This window comes from Bubalus bubalis, chromosome 1 (genome assembly GCF_019923935.1).
Source record: "Bubalus bubalis isolate 160015118507 breed Murrah chromosome 1, NDDB_SH_1, whole genome shotgun sequence".
Taxonomy (NCBI): domain Eukaryota; kingdom Metazoa; phylum Chordata; class Mammalia; order Artiodactyla; family Bovidae; genus Bubalus; species Bubalus bubalis.
Window position 1 is genome coordinate 87,517,068 of NC_059157.1, and position 18,675 is coordinate 87,535,742.

The 18,675-nt window shown below is 38.2% G+C and overlaps 1 protein-coding gene across 2 annotated transcripts in view; it reads left to right on the plus strand.

Moving 5' to 3' along the window:
- The window catches only part of CRYBG3 (crystallin beta-gamma domain containing 3), a 120,084-nt gene that overhangs the window by 77,549 nt on the left and 23,860 nt on the right, over window positions 1–18,675 (plus strand). For both annotated transcript variants that reach the window (XM_044940690.2, XM_006074556.4), the window contains exons 13-17: window positions 328–470; window positions 571–697; window positions 1,629–1,661; window positions 7,358–7,470; window positions 12,298–12,424. In XM_044940690.2, coding sequence (XP_044796625.2) covers window positions 328–470; window positions 571–697; window positions 1,629–1,661; window positions 7,358–7,470; window positions 12,298–12,424 — 543 coding nt within the window. The remainder of the gene's footprint in view (window positions 1–327; window positions 471–570; window positions 698–1,628; window positions 1,662–7,357; window positions 7,471–12,297; window positions 12,425–18,675) is intronic.

Consider the following 18,675-nt stretch of genomic DNA (forward strand, 5'->3'; position numbering starts at 1 on the left):
GGGCTTTTGCTCTTTAGGCACAAGTTAGACTTGAGTTTCCTTTATAATTACTGTTATATATGATAGTCTGTAAGTCCCAGCAATTTACTGACTGTGAACTAACTTCTAGTTTCATAAAATTGTATTTCCCTGCCTAAAGTAAATTCAGACTTATGTTTTCTTTAAACTGTTTAGGAGTAATGCTATTAAAATTGTTTTCAGTGCCATTTAAAATTCTTCCTGAAGTTGTGTGAAAATTATCCCCAAAGCATGTGAAAATTGCTAAGATACAGCAAGCCATAAAACAAAATGCCTGTGTTCCCTAAACTTTCCTCTTCTTCTTTTTAGAATTTCATAGAATCTTCAATCACACTGTTTGAATCTGATCTGGAAAGTGGGAAGTTTATTGACATTACAAATCAGGAAATTTCTGACTTAGAAGAAATTGGCTTTGGCAGTGAAACAAGGTCCATTCATGTTAAAAGTGGCGTGTAAGTTGACTCGTAGGAATCATGAGCTTCTTTGGTGTTTAAATTGTTGGTTGCTCAATTCTGTGTCACCTCTGTTCTTTTTCTTTTTTATCCTACTTAGATGGGTTGCCTACCAGCAGAAGTTCTTCTGTGGAGAACAGTACATTTTAGAGAAAGGGAAATACAAGTGCTTTTTTGACTGGGGAGGATCAAATAATACAATCATGTCAATACGACCCATCCAGTTGGTGAGTTAAATATGAACATAGCCAGTGGCATGTAATGGCATACAGTTGAATGTGTAGGATGGGCTTTAAAAAAGTGGGACTGTTGGAATATGTTGTTAGGTATCTATAGAGAAAATGAAACAGCATATGAATTTCTGTAGACTCCATAGAGAGCTAGTAGGTAGTATTAGCACCTCCATGATTAGGAACTCTTGTCATTTGATCAGTTCATTCATCCAGTAGCGTGTATTTAGTGCCTTTGACATGTCAGACAGGACTGATCACTGGAGATAAAAGATGAATAAGCCTGCCCGGATGGATCTCTGTGTCTCTTAGAGGAGACAGACAGTTATTATGCACTATTACTTACAGTATGACTAGTGAGAAAATGAAGTGTGTAGGCAGGTGTAAGCAGTGCTGAGGGACTGGGGAATGGGAGCATGGGGAGCCCAGGGCTCTGGGGACCATGCCAGACTTCAAGAAGAGATGCATTGAGTGATGTCTAAGAGGATAAAAGCAATCTTTCCAGAAAAGGAAGTGGAGCAGAAAAGGCAGTTCAAAAAGAAGGAATAATCTCCACATGTGCAAAGTTACAAAGTTATGAAAGAGTGTGGCCAGTGTGGATAATAACAAGCACTGCAGAACAGTAAGGGTACCCATGAGATAGTGATGGGAAAGAAGTGTGGGAAGTTCAGGGTCTGTCTTTCTAATGGACACTGGGGCACATTTTTCTTTTAGCTCAAAATGAATATTACTCAAAATGAATTAGTGATAAATATTAAGGTTATTATAAACTAATTTAGTAGATTATTTGAGGGTCCTTACCAGTTCAAATAATCTAGTAAATTGGTCAGATCATATACTTTGTTTTCCAAAGGATATTTTCAGCACTTTCAAAGACAACTAAGAATATACGATTATAATTCTTAAAATGTTTTTATATATGTTTCAGGAACCACTTGGGATAAATGAGCCTCCACATTTGGTATGTTTTAAAATATTCTTATAATTGTTAAAAATTGCTTACTAAATACGTATGCCCTTTCTCTCAAGTCTGTCTCTTTCCCTCAGATAACTTTCGTGTGTCTGCATGGCAGTGCAGTTCATATTGTACTAGGAGCCTGTGGGCGCCAGCGTGCTCATCCTTGTTACTGATCACACTGGCCTGGGTTTGTCACGGTCCTTTGTTTTCTCCTACTAGAGCTTCAGCACTGACCACTTTGGGTTCATCTCAGACCTCTGCCGCTCTTTCTTTCCTGTTGCCCATCCATTCTTCAACATCACATTCTTAATCAGCATAGTATGTTATGCTGTCCTGTGGAGGAGCAAACTTACTATGGAGAGATGGCATGCTTATTATATAAATGTATTTCTAAACCCTAAGTCACAAATTTCTTAAAAGCACTGGTAAAACTGCAACCCTGCTTCTTTATTTCTAGTATGTTAATGGTTTGAAGGATTGGGTAATACTCTGGAGCCTAATATTTGTTTATTATCCATTGAGAGCTAGAAATTGTATTTACTTACTGCTTCTAATAACTCTGTGAGGTCAGGATTTATCTCATTTATTCATGAGAAAAAACAAGATTTAGAATTCAAGTGAGCATCATTTCACACAGCTCAAGGTCACAAAAGAGGCACTTTTTGTATCTAATTCCAAGACTTTACATCAAAGAAAAACATATCTTGGTACAAGCAGTACAACCATATAAGAAAGTGGGTAAAATACAGTGCTTCCTCTGTCTCATTTAAAATAACAAATTTGGAAAATTTTCTTCAAAAAGCCAAAAAGAATGATTGGTTCTAAGTATTTGACATTTGCTAGTTTTACATAATGTTGAATCTTTTTCTCTGTGTACATTTTGCACATTCCTGTCAGTGTTTATATATCTCAAATCAGCTTAGTTTAAACCATGTTTCTCTTCACAGTGTTTTCAGGTTTTATTATTTTCTGATTAGCTCAGCCCCCTTGGGAACATTTCCTGTCTGAATATAACTCAGTTTCTGGAGACACTTCCTGCCAGATCTTTATTTTGAATCTTAGAAAACTCCAACCATGGACTTTCAAAGCACTTTTTTTTCCACATGAATCAATGTAACATGAGTAGATAAAAGAGATAAAACTGGGATAATTCCAAGCTGCACATTCTCAAAGTTTTAAGTGCAGATAAAAAAATCACATTCTTTTAAGCTCTGTTTCTCCCCTTCCTCCTCCATTCCCTTTTTTTTTTTTTTTTAATGAACTTCCTTGTTTGGGACAGATTGCTCAGAGGATTTTCTTTATAGTATTTCCAGTCCAACTTGAAGAAAAAGGAAGCAGCCACAAACACCCAGTGAAATTGTCCCTGTTTATTTTCTGAATATGGTTCAACCACTGCCTTGTGAAATAAAGGTCCTAACAAGTGTATGACAGCTGGACATTTGGTAACAAGCAGACAAAGCCGCCTTATTTACCCAGTATCAAAGCTCTTATTATTTCCATTGGACCAGATCTTCAGAAAGTTTAGCTTTTTTTCAGTTACCCAAATGAAAACAAGCAGATCTTGGCTGATAGTCTGGTTCCTTTCATTAACGATAAAGTTATTTTCTCCTTCACAAGTAGTTGTGATAGTCAGGTTGACAGTGGTAGAGGCTGTGTTTATATGGGATAGTTATTTTTCTCTGTCTGAGGAATAAGAAGGAAGTTACATCTCCAGTTCAAATAACAGAGGGAATTCTTAACATGCTGGTGATTTGAAAGTAAACCTCAAGTCACCTGAGAAGCAAAAAGCCAAAAAGTACGTGTGTAGAGATTTACGCTAGTAAAAATACCATTGTCGATGTGGAAGCATAGGATGATGATATATGTCTTATTTGAGACACAGAATACCTCCTTTTATTGAGGAGATTGTTTTTTACCTGTGACTGAAGGTCGATTCACCAGGTCTGATTGCCAGCTTGCAATATATGATACAAGAACAGGATCATTATAGAGTTCTTCATAATTAGCAAATGGCATTTTATTTTTATTTTTCCCAGACCAAACAAAAATAGAATGTGAATTATGTTCATGATGTCCTCGTCTCTCTCTTTTCACAAGTCCTGAATATCTGCACTCTCACTAGATTAACTCATATAAAAGTGAGTTTTGTTTCCAGTGAGACTGTATTCCAGGCCTCCATTCTCTAGAAATTCTGTTTTCTCCCCTATGACCCAACTAAGGACCTTTCTTTCCTGGGATCTTTTTCAAGTCCATTTGCAGTATAGTTATATATTTGAATTTCTTTAAATATTGAGCCTCCGTTCCATTTTATACGTGATTCTAGCTCAGAAAAAGCAACTTGAGTATTTTCTTGTATTGGATAATTCAGCCAGATTGAATTCTCAAGAGATCACAGGCCCTTAACAGTGGTGGTTACTGTCACCATGTATGGAATATAAGAAAACAACAATTCTAGTCAAGTCAAATATTAGTAAGATTCAAGAGCAGTATAGGAAAACATTGGGGGGGGAAGTACTAAGACCAGATAGTTTTATTTATTCAAATGCTAAAATAATTTCTCTGAGAATACTCTGTCTTGTCTAAATAAGATGTTCTGCAGTCCATGGTGTCACAGAGAGTCAGACATGACTAGTGACTGAAGAACAACAATAAGAACAACATGACCAGATCCTTTTTATTGACTCCAGAGGCCAGAAATACTCAGGAAGTAGTACTTATCTAAGTAAAGAAAGCTCCTCTGAGTAAACAGGGAAGTAAAATCACTATAGAATATGCAGTTGATATGAGAAGTACATAGCGCTGCAATATGAGACAATGTGATGTAATGGAAGAGTGGAAACAAAGACTTTTTCTCTGTTTACTGTCCAGTACGTTTACTTGCAGGAAGTCCACAGGGCTGCAGAACATCTCATTTAGATAGGATAGAGTGTTCTCAGTTGAATTATTTTAGCATTGGAATAAATAAAACTACATTCAAAAATTATTCTGATATTATGAAATAAATTAACAAAGCACAACTTCCTTTGTTCAGTAATTAAGTTCTTGAGGTTTTAGTTTGTCATACTGAAGAACTATTACATTTGTTTATGTGTATTACAAATGAAAAATACATAGTAAAAGAAAAAGGATTTCTACAAAATTTTCATCATAAAGGGGTGATAATATCTGCTTCAAAGCGTAGTTCTAAAGAAGACACCAGACAGTATATGTGAAAAGGCACTTGGAAACCACTGCTACACTGCTACTTTTTTCCTCCGTACACTTGCATTTGGGGCTGGTAGGCACGGAATCCTGCTTACGTGGCACGGAAGGATGGGTGTAATTAGAAACAACTCATTTCTTGTTCATCTGACTATTCATCTGTGTTCTATGCCACATATCTGAGTTGTTTTGTATATTTATTCTCCATTAACCCAAAAAGGAAACCAAAATAGTGACTCATCCAGCTAGCTCTTTACAGGACTTATTTTTCACCAGGACACTGCCACTTAATTTCACCCAGTATGTGCTTAGTCACTCAGTTGTGTCCGACTCTTTGCAACCCCATGAACAGTAGCCCACCAGGTTCCTCTGTTCATGGGATTCACCAGGCAAGAATACTGGAGTGGGTTGCCATTTCCTTCTCCAACCCAGTATAAAAACCACAGATTAATTATTATAATTAGAAGTCACTGAATTGGTTTCTGTGCGTCCATCCTCAGAACATTATTATGATGAGAATTATTCTATTCTGAGGCATTTGTGAGGTAGTTAAAATGAGGTGTTACTTTTCTGGGGTTGGACACATGTTAAGTGAATCATATCTCATTTAGGGGATAAAAATAAATTCAAATCAGTATTAAGTCCTTTTTTTTTTTTTTTTGGTTTGCATAAAGAGTATTTTAACTATTTGAGTCAAAACAATACTTTATGACAGACTGTGTGTGTGAGAGTGACAGAGACAGAAAATTTTAATGCTTCTGGGTGTGAAGACTAAGACTAAAAAGTAGAAGCAGTTATAACATATACTATCTGAAATATGATTAACGTGCATCATAAGTTGTCCAGGATTTGACATTTCATGGCTTCATGGTAAAATATTGAAGTGTAAATCTTAAACTCAACAATATGAATATAATTAATTCAACAAACTGGGAATACATACAATGAATCAGACAGCCGTGATCTCTATCCTCATGTGCCTTTTCTGATTGTTATTCTAAATAAAGATAATTTTTGCCTGTAGGAGAAATCACTCCACATTTTGAAGAATTAAACGTGATTTACTTTTTAGCTTCGAAACGTTCTACAAACCTTTAAGTTAAAAAGCATCGTCTGAAAAACCACCAACTGAAATCCTTATCAAGGAATCCAGGGCAGTTTGCCTGGACATGTAGAACTGTGCATATACAGGGAAGCATTACAGAGGTCTGTATTGTCTTGGACTTGCTTTTGCCTTTTCCTACCAAAGGTCCGTGGTAGGAACTTGACGGGTCATGCCTCCCTAAGGCTGGGAATCCCTTGGTGTTTTAACACTCCAAATACAGCCTCGTTTCACATGAAGAAATCATATTGTATAAGGGGGAGTGGATTCTCAGCTTTCTGGCTTGGACTTGGCTTTGATATCAGACCAAGCAAGGTCAGAGCAGAATGAGATAGCCAAGAAACAGTTCCTCAGGGTTCAGAGACCATCCGTCCCTAAGAGGACCCTTGGGAAGATGAAGGAGGCGAGCATCCGCTGCTCAATGAAGCCTTGTTCTGGATGAAGCAGTGGCAGGAAAGAGGGTGGTGCTGCAGCTGCTTATTACGATGCATTCTCAGCTACAACACAGGCCTGTCAGTGCCGGGTGGATCTGTGGGCCGTGTTATTTCAAGGCTCCAGTGTATTATAAAATATTTATAGGCCTCATTAATTTTTTCTTACCTATTAGAGATCCAAGGCCACTGGCGTTGCAGATTATTATATCTCTGGTCTAAAGGGAATTATATTTGAGATTTCATGAATTTTCCTTGACATAAAGAACTAAAGCAAAAATGTAGTTAATAGTAATATAAGGCTGTAAGCTGTGCATTTAAGGTATTCTATCAGTAGGCTGAAGCTTGTAAGCTGAAATACATGGCACGACCATCTTTCTTTCTTCACTATAAATCTTGCACTAATCCCATCATTATTATCTTCTCTGCCATCTGCTCTTGGGGCCTCACAGGCGTCCTCATGCTCATTTATGGGCACGCGCTTGTGCTTTCTCCTTCTCCCTTTTATTAACTGTGAATCAAGAAGGCTTGGGGAGAGAAAAGCCGTAGCCACCCCTCATACCAGTCCAAACTGCCTTCATGTTTAGCACTAAATTGCTTCTTTTTTTTACACATGTTTTCTCATCACAGGGGATAATGATCACTTGATGCAATGGACAGGGACCAAATTTAGCAGAGGAGGGATTCTGATTTACTTCTACAGGTAGAATTGTTTTCTGGGCCTCCGTGCCCAGAATCTGGTGGTTTGAAATGATAAATAAATTGTGACATTTCTGACAAACACATAAGAAAAAAAAAATGAGTTTAAAGAGAATGTCTTCCTTCACACGGATTCCTTGTTAATAAATAAAACATGAGTCTAGTATTTTGCTGAATTTTTATAAGTACACGAGACTAAAATGTTTTCATTTGCTTCTGTGATGATATCAAACAGCTGTTCTCTGTTTGTTGTGTTGCTGTTGTAGCTCAAAGCTTTCAGTAAACCAGGGTTCCAAGGTGAATGTATCGATTTCACAAAAGAAGTTTTGGACTTGACTTCATCATTCATGCCATGTTCTTTTAAAGTTCTTCGGGGTTGGTAAGTATGTCTATCAGCTGATCTCTGCTGTTGTTTAAATAAGTGAATTTCTTTTAAATTTATACAAATTTGACTTTCTCTTTTGAGTACTCAGTGAAAGAAAAAATTGTAATCATTTTAATCTTCCTTCACATGGATTCCTTGTTAATAAATAAAACATGAGTCTAGTATTTTGCTGAATTTTTATAAGTCAATTGCTAATTAGCCTATGTGAACTTTGCCCAGCTTGTGTTATGAGCCATTGTGAAAGAGAATGCTAAGTAGCCAACTCTGAGACAATTTTGCTGAATTGTTTTTTCTCATTGTTATCTTAGATTATTCCCTAACTGTTTTGCATATTTATATTGTGTTTACTGAGTAGTATAATAGAAAGCTATAAAAAGCATTTTTGTCCAGATAAGACATATTACTCCTAAATTAAAAAAAAAAAAAACAACAACCAACTTTGTATTTAAAGTATCCGTTGTCCCCATTTCACAGTTGAAAATCCCTGATTCAGAGTTAGTTTCCCAAGGTCACGTATCACATGTCAGGGAAATGCTTTGGCTGTGTTTTTGTTGTTGTTTTAATTCTATGTCCTTCCAACTGTGGTAGCACCCCAGACCTTTCTTACATGTATATGAGACTATATGTGATTCTCAATTTATATTCTAACATATATTCTCTCTGTATCATTTTTTTATTGTGGTACACTATATATAACATGAAATTTACCGTTTTAGCCATTTTGAAGTGTATATGTCTTTATAGTAGCCTCTCTATCAGACATCTACCTAATAACTCATCAAAGTCTGTTCTTCCTTCAAGATATCTTGGACTCATCAGTTCTCCTCCTTTTCTCTTGAACCGGTAGAGACAAGAGTCCTGTTTACCATTTGAGGAATTTCAGTCTCCTACTGAGCCACACTGTAGTGTCTTATTTCCAGTGCTTACCAAAAACCAATCAAAGCCCAATTATTTGTCCCAAAGTCCAGGTTAATATTTTTACTGCTCCTCTTTAAATCCCACAGTCGTTCTCTGATACCAGTCAGATCGAGATCAGGATTGGTCTGAACCTTTCCAGGATTTACTATCCAAAAAAAAGTGTCACTTTCCGTGTCCAAGCTTCATTCTATCCGCATACTAGCCCCCTTTCCTCCCGTCTCTGGGCATTTACTCAGCTGTGTGTTTTCCTCCTTATGCCTCTGTACCAGGGGTCAGCAAGCTTTTTCTGCAGAGGACTAGGTAGGAGATATTTTTAGCCTTCTGGGCCATAGAGGCTCTGTCCCAGCTACTCAGCACTGTAGCACAGAAGCAGGCACCAGCAACACATAAACAAGTAGGCTGTGTTCCAGTGAAACTCTGTTCATGGATGTTGAGCTTTGAATTGTATATAATATTCACATGTCACAAAATCTTGAATTTTTTTTTTTTGAAACCATTTAAAAATGCAAAAACCAGTCTAAGCTTGTGAGCTATTGGAAAACTGGCAATGGAGTGGATTTGGCCCACATGCTGTAGTTTACAGCTCTGCATCAAAGTGTCAAGTCAGTTTATTTCTCTCCCTTGGTTCTTGTCTGGCTGCAACAAAAATTTGGAACAAGGGACTAAAGGGTTTAAAACAGCAGACAAATTGCAGCTCAGTTCAGCTCAAGCAGACAGATCTTTTATTAGACAGACATTCCCAAGACGTGGAAGCAGGCCCACAGCAAAGGAGTCATCCTCCTGATTCTTCTTGGCTTCCCCTTTTGTATACTTCCATTTTCTTTTGGTTGTGCCCTGTGCGAAAGAGGGCTTGTACCCACCACCAGTCACTGAAAGGGAATGCAAATGAGCAAACACTCAAGGCCAATTGACAGTTGCAACTTATATAACAGTAGGCTCTGTGTGTATGTCTTCCCATAATTAAATCTGTTATAGTCAGCTGTATATATGTGTAGAATATTTATGAACGCTTAATAGGCTCCTGGCTGCCTGAGGGTACTTGGGGAAGCCCCTGTGATTAGTTTGTATCCACTGTGTGCCCTGGACACATGTGCAAGAGTTGGAAAAATCTCTCTGGTTATTTTGTGGCATATCTGTGAACTCTCCTGGGTGTGTCTGGGATGCTGTTGGGAGATCTTTGGCTAGGCCCATCCCTATTTGCTCATACCTAACTTCCTCCCTAACAAAAGTGTATAGGTTTCAAGTGGATCTTGTCAGTGGATGTTACTTGGTTGGCCTACATGCTATGTTTAAAAAGTTTTTTTGTATCATTACTAAGATTTAGGATATTTTCCAGAAGAAACTATTTTTCACCTTCTGTAAAAGAAATCAGAAGATTTGGAAAATGAGGGAACATTCACCTTTGTTGATAATTATTAATAGCTGGCATCGAGTAGAGGCGTGTGTGCTCCCCAATGTACCATAGGATATATCGCCAAGTTTTTTTTTCACCTGGTACACTGCTCATTTATATTTACCTACCTGGCCTCCTACAGGTGTGTAAGTTCGTGAACCTTGCTTAGTACTCATCAGCATATATATTTTTAAGGTTCAGTCCAACTTCATTCCCTCTGTTAACCTTCTCGACTAACCCTAAGTTAGGCTGTCTTTTTCCCATTCTGATTTCCAGTGATCCTCACTACTTTGAACCTCTTTGGATGTTACTGTGTTTATACTTACTTCCAAGAAGGATGTGAAAGTTTTTACAATATGAAAACACATCAAGTAGGACACAGTTGATGGAGAAGGAAATGGCAACCCACTCCAGTGTTCTTGCCTGGAGAATCTCAGGGATGGGGGAGCCTGGTGGGCTGCATAGTCCAGTCTATGGGGTCGCATAGAGTCGGACACGACTGAAGCGACTTAGCAGCAGCAGCAGCAGGACACAGTTGAATAGATTGGCTGCAGCTTTTTTGTGAGAAATCTATATACCAAGGGCCTGAAATAATTTTGTTCCTAGTATTCGATTCTGAGTTTCTAAGATAAATGAAAGTATTTTGCAAGGTAAGTTTTAATTTTGTGATAAAGCACTGAAGTTTTGGATTTTTTTTTTCCCCCTTTGAGGCAAATATATTTTCCTGACACTGAAGCCTAGGATAGATTAGTCATCTGTATTGCTTCATGTTGGAAATATATTATTTACTTACAAACAAATATATATTATATATATATATATATATAGTGTGTGTATATATATATATAATTTATGTATACATTTGTCCCTTGGTATCTGTGAGGAATTGGTTTCAGAAACCCCCACATATACCAAAATCCATGGATGCTCAAGTGCCTTCTGTAAAGTAGCTTAGTATAGTCAGGCCTTCGTATCTGTAGGTAGGAAACCAGTAGATAATGGAGGGCTATCTACATACAAAATGTACATTTTACTTATATATTTTATTTATATTTATGTGTGATTTATTAAACAATAGTTTTAACAAGAGGATACAGGAACTATGGTGATTGCTTATGATTGCAAATGCTTTAGAGATCTGGATTTGAGCCCAGGTCACGACTTCCTATCTATGTAATCTTAAACAAATGGGACCATTTCTCTGAACCTCAGTTTCCTCCTCTGTGTGTTAGTCACTCTGTGGTGTCTGACTCTTTGTGACCCCATGGATTGTAGCCCACCAAGCTTCTCTGTCCACAGAATCCTCCTCTGTAACTGGGATAATAATAGTACCTACCTCAAAGGACTCTATTTATAAGAACGAAATAAAGCATGTAAGGGCTTAGCTGCATGCCCAACACATTGAAATTTTGTCATAAATATTGGCTATAAAATGGTAATTACAGAGACCTCCCTTGCATTCCAATGGTAAGTCTTCACCTTCTAATACAGGGATGTGGGTTTGATCCCTGGTCAGGAAGCTAAGATCCCACATATCTCACTGCCAAAAAACTAAAACGTGAAACAGAAGCAATATTGTACCAAAGTCAATAATTTAAAAAAGTGGACCGCATCAAAAAAAAAAAACAAACCTTAAAAAATAAAATGCTTATCACACAGGAGACGTGGCAGTAAACTGTGTTATGGAGCATCTCTGTGGATATCTGACGTTCAACTTGTCTAGCTATAGTACAGTTCTGGTGATCTTAAAATATAGGGCTAGAAGTTAAACTCACCAAAGCTAAAGTAGTAACAGTCAATATAATTTCTCCCTTGAGCTCCTTCTTGCCAAAATGCCATGTTTTAATGAAAATTTTGATGAGTGCCCTACTGAAGAGAATTTGCTGTGGAAGATTCTAAAGGATTCATTTCCTTTTAAAAATCTCTGCTAGCTATCAGCTGTGTAGATGACAGGTTTTAAATATTTGTGTGTGATTTTAGGAGTCTAGCTTCTAACTCAGCCTAAACTGAAAGCAAGCTCATTATTAAATAAGGGTAAAAATTTTTATTCTCTCAAAAAGAACTTCTGATCTGTTGAAGCACTTAATAATTACTGTAATTTAATCCCAGGTTTTTATACTTGAAAGCACCAAATTAAGTTAATGGTTAGCTTACAGCACATATCTTAACGTCAATTCTCAGCTGTCATTTAATAGGGGAATCCTGGGCAAATCACCTAATTTTTTTAATCCTTAGTTGTGTTGTCTATAAAAGTAAGGACATGTTTCTCCCTCATAAATTAATGAGTACATAGTAAAAGAACACACGTGGAGTACCCAGTGTAGCACATGGTAAGCAGTCAGTAAGTGATAGTGGTAGCTTTTTTCTTTTTAAATCTACTCGGACTATTTGCTGCTGATCAGCACCAGGACTTTTATATCCTACTCCTAGCCTGTTTCCCTCTGCATGATAATGAGTCCAACAGCCAACTGATACAGTTTCACTGGAAGTTTCCCTGCTTGTTTTTTCAGCTGGCTCCTGTATTACCAAGAGGGTGTTTCCACTAATCAGTGTGTGTTAGAAGAAGGCCTCTATGCCGACCTTACTTCCTGTGGCTGCCCAACATCTAGAGTCAAATCCCTGAAGCCCATTGACTATGTAAGTACTTTGCTGAATGCATATTTATAAGATGTTTTCTTGTCCTGTTTAATTACCATGAATGAGAATGTGAAGTTGGAAGACATGCTACAAGGGAAAAATATAAAAATTTAAGTAACTTGCTTGTAGATTATAAGGTTGAGATTTACTCATGAAATCCAACAAACGTAAGTTTGATACTTTTCTTCCTTTTTTTTGAGTAGAATGCAAAACTTAGAAAGCCAACTAATATAGCCTTGAGCTTAAATGAATACTTTAACCACTTTGGGTGACATTGACAAGGTTACTTGATTTCCTCTTCTATAAAAGATAATAGTATCAAGTTGGCCAAAATGTTTGTTTGGGCTTTTCTGAAAGATGTTATGGGAAAAACCGTAACAAACTTTTTGGCCAACCCAATATTTTATACGGTCACTGGGATATTAAATGTGATGGTGCTTGTAAAATGCCTACCATTTGGTAAGCACTCAATAAGTGTTAGCTATTAGTATCATGGTTATAACTTTTAAAGCTAATAACCTGATCATTTCATCATTCTGTTAGATAAGTCACATGACAGCTTGTCGGCTACCTAGGTTTACAGTGTTACTTTTAAGGCGTGGACCTCCATTGGTATTGATTGAAAACCTTGTTTTGGGGAACTAGGGCTTTCCTGCCTACTGTGTGCAGAATTACCTGGGCCACCTTGGAGGGCTACATTTATAGAGTAAGTGGTTTCTCCTTTCTGTCATATTTACTCAGAATTTTAAGTGTGAGAAAAGCAGGATGACTACTCTGGGACATTCATTCTGTTCCTGGTTAGTGCTGTCTTTGCAGAGGAAGTGGTAAAGATCTGGAATATTTTCAAGGTGTCCAGCTAAGATGATTCCCTGAGAGCATTTGGTCAAAGCTGAGATTAATGCAGTGATAACTAGAAGCCCTCCATGGTGATGGCAGTGACTCAGACCTTTAATCAGAGCTAACTCCAGGAATGATGATTCTACTCAGGATCCTGATCCCAGCCTCAACAGCATCATCTTCTTTCACAGGGCATTCCTGGAGAGAATAGTTGTGGTATCAGGCTAAGAATAGAGTCTTGGCAGAGGTACAGGAATAAAAATAGAGTCCCGATCTCTCTCAGTGGCCCTTAGACACCAACTCAGAAAGACTAAGTGGCTACTGATGCTTCTTGTTTATTGCAGGAGAACTGGTTTAAAAAAAAAAAAAACAGAATGTGTTTTGGTGAGTCTAAGTATTGATAAGGCTGAAAAAAGCTTTGGAAAGTAGTCTGCATTTACTGGGAAAGGAACTTTATTAGCATATTTTTGTCATCAAACTAGCGGACAGATGCTTATATGCTTCAAATGAATGGAATTACTTTTTTTTTTTGAGGAGTCACATTTCTTATTTCTCATTTCCACATTCATGAAGTCAAAAATGAAAAAATTAGGAGCAAAAACCTATAGAATGTTTCTGTGTAAACTGAAATGTGCCGGTGCATGTCCCTGGTTTGGTCCTGTGGGATACAGCAGTGTTGGTGAAGGTGCCCCTTGGAGAGGACTTGTGAGCTACAGCCGTTTCACTCCAAGAACCGATTAAAGAGTATATTCAGTTCATGTAAAGAGAACATTAACCTTTCTTAATGCCTTTACCAGATATGTTTTGAATCTTTGACAAGTCTTTTTTTTGGTCTGCATTTTTGAATCATTGTGTGTACTGTGTTTTTTAATTAATTTTTGGCTTTTTGGGTCTTCATTGCTGTGCAGCTTTCTCTAGTTGAGCTAAGCAGAGGCTAGTCTCCAGTTGCAGTGCTCAGGCTTCTTGTTGTGGAGCACAGGTTCTAGGGCATGCAGGTTTCTGTAGCTGTGGCTCGTGTGGGCTCTAGTGCACTGGCTCAATACTTGTGGTCGATGAGCTTAGCTGCCCCTTGACATATAGAATCTTCCCAGACAGGGATCAAACCCTTGTCCCCTGCATTGGCAGGCACATTTCTAACCACCGGACCACCTGGGAAGTCCTGAAAGGGCTTTGTTCAAGACATGTTTAGGCAGTAGGTTTAGTGGCGAAATATGAGGTTGGGCATTCCAGTAAAGACCTGCAAATTGACCAGGAGTCAGCCTCAACAGGTAACATTTCCTTGGTGATGTCAACCATGCTTCACCCTGGTAGCCCTGAAACCCTAAGTTGATCAGACCTAGGAGACTGACAGGTAAACCAGAAGGCCAACCTGGTGATTTGTAGTTGTTGTTCAGTCACTCATTCGTGTCCAACTCTTTGCAACCCCATGAACTGCAGCATGTCAGTCTTCCCTGTCTTTCACCATACCCCAGAGCTTGCTCAAATTCATGTCCATTGAGTCAGAGATGCGATCCAACCATCTTGTCCTCTGTTGTCCCCATCTCCTCCTGCCTTCAGTCTTTCCTAGCATTAGGGTCTTTTCTAATGAGTTGGCTCTTTGCATCAGGTGGCTAAAGTACTAGAGCTTCAGCTTCAGCATCAGTCCTTCCAATGCATATTCAGGACTGATTTCCTTTAGGATTGACTGATTTGATCTCCTTGCTGTCGAAGGGACTCTCAAGAATCTTCTCCAGCACCACAGTTCAAAACCATTAATTCTTTGGCACTCAGCTTTCTTTATAGTCCAACTCTCACATCCATAGACTACTGGAAAAACCATAGCTTTGACTCGATGGACCTTTGTCGGCAAAGCAATGTCTCTGCTTTTTAATATGCTGTCTAGGTTGGTCATAGCTTTAGGTAGATTGTAATGACTGAAATACTTGGGAATTCTGTCCTGAGCATTTTTCTGCTTTTTTGGAAGAGCCCAGGAAATGGAATTAGTCATCAGAAGATTTAAGATTTGGGTAAAATGAGGTAAATGTCTTTAAGAGTAGTTTACCTGAGCTAGCTAACATGACCCACAGAAGAGGCTCCTTTCCTAGTTGTTAGCATTCTCCAGACTCTGTGTATCCTTCCTTTGGAAAATTTTAGATGCACTTTATCTATCCTGCTTTTCTGATTACTTTCACAGCCTCTCTCCCCCCTCTATGTTCCTACTTAGGTATTGATATGCCTTTTCGTATAGATTGGTTAATATTGCTGCCTATGCCATAGTCAGTGTGATTCTGGATTCATTCGGGGAAATGTTACATCCAGTTGAGTTGACTTTAGGATTGACTGATTTGATCTCCTTGCAGTCCAATACATATATATGAGCTCATGTTTTGATTTTGCTTTTATTAGTTAAAACTGCAGAGTTTTATGAGGGTGTTGCTTGCAGTTGGCATTCCCAGACATGCTGTGACTTAGTGCTCAAGTGTCATAATAGTATGATATTGAAGAATCTTAATACTTCATATAAGATCAGTGTGTCTTGCAAATGACAGTTTGCTCCAGGCTGAATTATATCTGTGCAGACATATGTTACCTTCTAGAGGCCCATGAATGCATAACTTTCAGTCACTTTTTACAGTGAAAGAAGTGGCAAGCATAGAGTTCTGCTTTTCACTAGTGTGACCTTGTACAAATCACTTATTTTGACCTCAGTTAACTCACCTATAAAGAAACTGTTAGAACAGGTATTTTTTAAATCTTTGACAGCCTCCAGTTCAACAGAATAAATATCCAGGGCATATTTCTAATTGGACATGAAAAACATTGTGTCCAGCCTTAGGATTCACATGGTCTGAGGGAATAAGATGGTATGTTAGTTTTCAATAAGGTTATGCCATATAACTGGGTTGGGAAGATGCCCTGGAGTAGGAAATGGCAACCCACTCCAGTATTCTTGCCTGGAAAAGTCCATGGACAGGGGAGCCTGGCAGGCTGCAGTCCATGGGGTCACAAAGAGTCAGACATGACTGAGGATACACAATAGCAAAAACAATGCCATGTAACAGTTCCCAAAACAGTTGATGAGGAGCTAAGAGGTGGATGGGGAATTTAAGTAAACTGTTTTAATTATTGGTCTAGTAGTGTGTGAGGTAACCTGCTCTTGTTTTGTTTCCATGGGAGCAGCAGTCTTCTCATTACTTCTTCTTCAGTGTCTCCATGGTGGCCTGGCATGGAAGTTGGCCTCCTTTGAAGTATAATCCAATCCTGGCAGCTATAAGCAGGCAAAGCAAAAGAAACATTGCAACATGAGGTTGTAGAAAAAGTTTAAATGAAATTTATGACTGTGATGACATAAATTATCTTAAAAGGTAGAATAAGAATTGGCGAGGCAGTAATTCATTCTGTGTGAGAGTAATGAATAAGGGGTACAGCTATAAATAGAAGAAGACTGTAAATCCAGCCACAGATTAAAGGAAGCAATGACTTTGTCAAGTGTGAAAGAGTCTGGTTACTATAAAATTTTCAGATGAACTCATATATAGTTAATAGCAGTAACAACTGTGTGCATTTTGAAAATGAAGGCCAACAGAAGCCTACAGTAAACATCACACTTCCAAGTGAGATGCCAGAAGCATTTCCTTTTAAATTTAGGAGGAAGACAATGGCCTCTACTATCACCAGTTTGATTCAATATCATTTTGCAATCTTAGACACTTTAATAAGATTAAAACCAAAAAAGATATAAAGGAAGAAACAAAATTGTCAAGACTTTCCACAGATGAGCTATTAGGATTAATATGAATTCTTTAAAAGTAGCTGGATACAAGATTAATAGCAATTAAAATACAGGATACTTGGGAATAAATCTAACATAATGCAAGTACATCCTTTATGAGGAAAATGGTAAAAACTTTCTTGAAGGACATAAAAGATGGAGAGAGATTTTTTAGATGAAAATACTCAATATTGTAAATATTTTGGTCTTCCCCAAATTTGTAAAATTTGGGGCAAAATGCTTACAGAATCTTTGGTCTTTTGCGAGGAGGAGGGTGAAGGTAAAACATGACGGACTCATTCTAAAATTAATCTGGAAAAGATAGGGGTTCAAAATAGCCAATATTAATTTTAAGAACAATAGGCAGGATCATTTATTTGTCCTACCAAATATATATATATTGCATTATTCATCAGAATAGTTAAGATAGTATAGGTTCAAGGTGCAAGGAGAGGCCAATTAAAGAGTGAAATAGGAAAGCATAGAAACTGACTTGCATGAATAATGGAATTTGGTAGGTGACAGGAATAGCATTTCAATGGGGCTATTATGAAAGACAGTTGGCCCTTTATATGGAAAAAAATACAGTTTGAATCTTGCTCTATTCCAAACACCAAAAATAAGTTACAGATGGATTAATGGCAACCTAAATGTGAAAACAAACCTGAATGAAATGTACAATGCAGGGAATATAGTCAGCAATCAGGTAGCATCTTTATATGGTGACAGTTGACAACTTGACCGTATGGTGATAGTTTTGAAATGTATAGAAATATTGAATCACTATATTGTGCACCAGGAACTAACATAGTGTTGTAGATCAATTATACTTCAAAAACAAACAAACAAGCTCATAGAAAAAGAGATCAGATTTGTGGTTACCAGAGGACTGTGTGTGTGTGCGCTCAGTTGCTCAGTCATGTCCAACTCTTTGGATATGGACTGTAGCCTGCCAGATTCCTCTGTCCATGGGATTTTCCAGGCAAGAATACTGGAGTGGGTTGCCATTGCCTCCTCTAGGGATCTTCCTGATCCAGGGATTGAACCCAAGTCTCCTGTGTCCCCTGCATTGGCAGGAGGATTCTTTGCTACTAAGCCACTTCAGAAGCCCCTACCAGAGGAAAGGGAAGGAGTAATTGGATGGAGGGAAGAGGCACAAGCTGGAATCAAGATTGCTGGGAGGAATATCAATAACCTCAGATATGCAGATGACACTACCCTTATGACAGAAAGTAAAGAAGAACTAAAGAGCAGTCCATTCTGAAGGAGATCAGCCCTGGGATTTCTTTGGAAGGAATGATGCTAAAGCTGAAACTCCAGTACTTTGGCCACCTCATGTGAAGAGTTGACTCATTGGAAAAGACTCTGATGCTGGGAGGGATTGGGGGCAGGAGGAGAAGGGGATGACAGAGGATGAGATGGCTGGATGTCATCACTGACTCGATGGACGTGAGTCTGAGTGAACTCCAGGAGATGGTGATGGACAGGGAGGCCTGGCATGCTGCGATTCATGGGGTTGCAAAGGGTCAGACACGACTGAGCGACTGATCTGATCTGATCTGATCTGATGGTTTTTGCAGTGGTCATGTATGGATGTGAGAGTTGGACTATAAAGAAAGCTGAGTGCTGAAGAACTGATGCTTTTGAACTGTGGTGTTGGAGA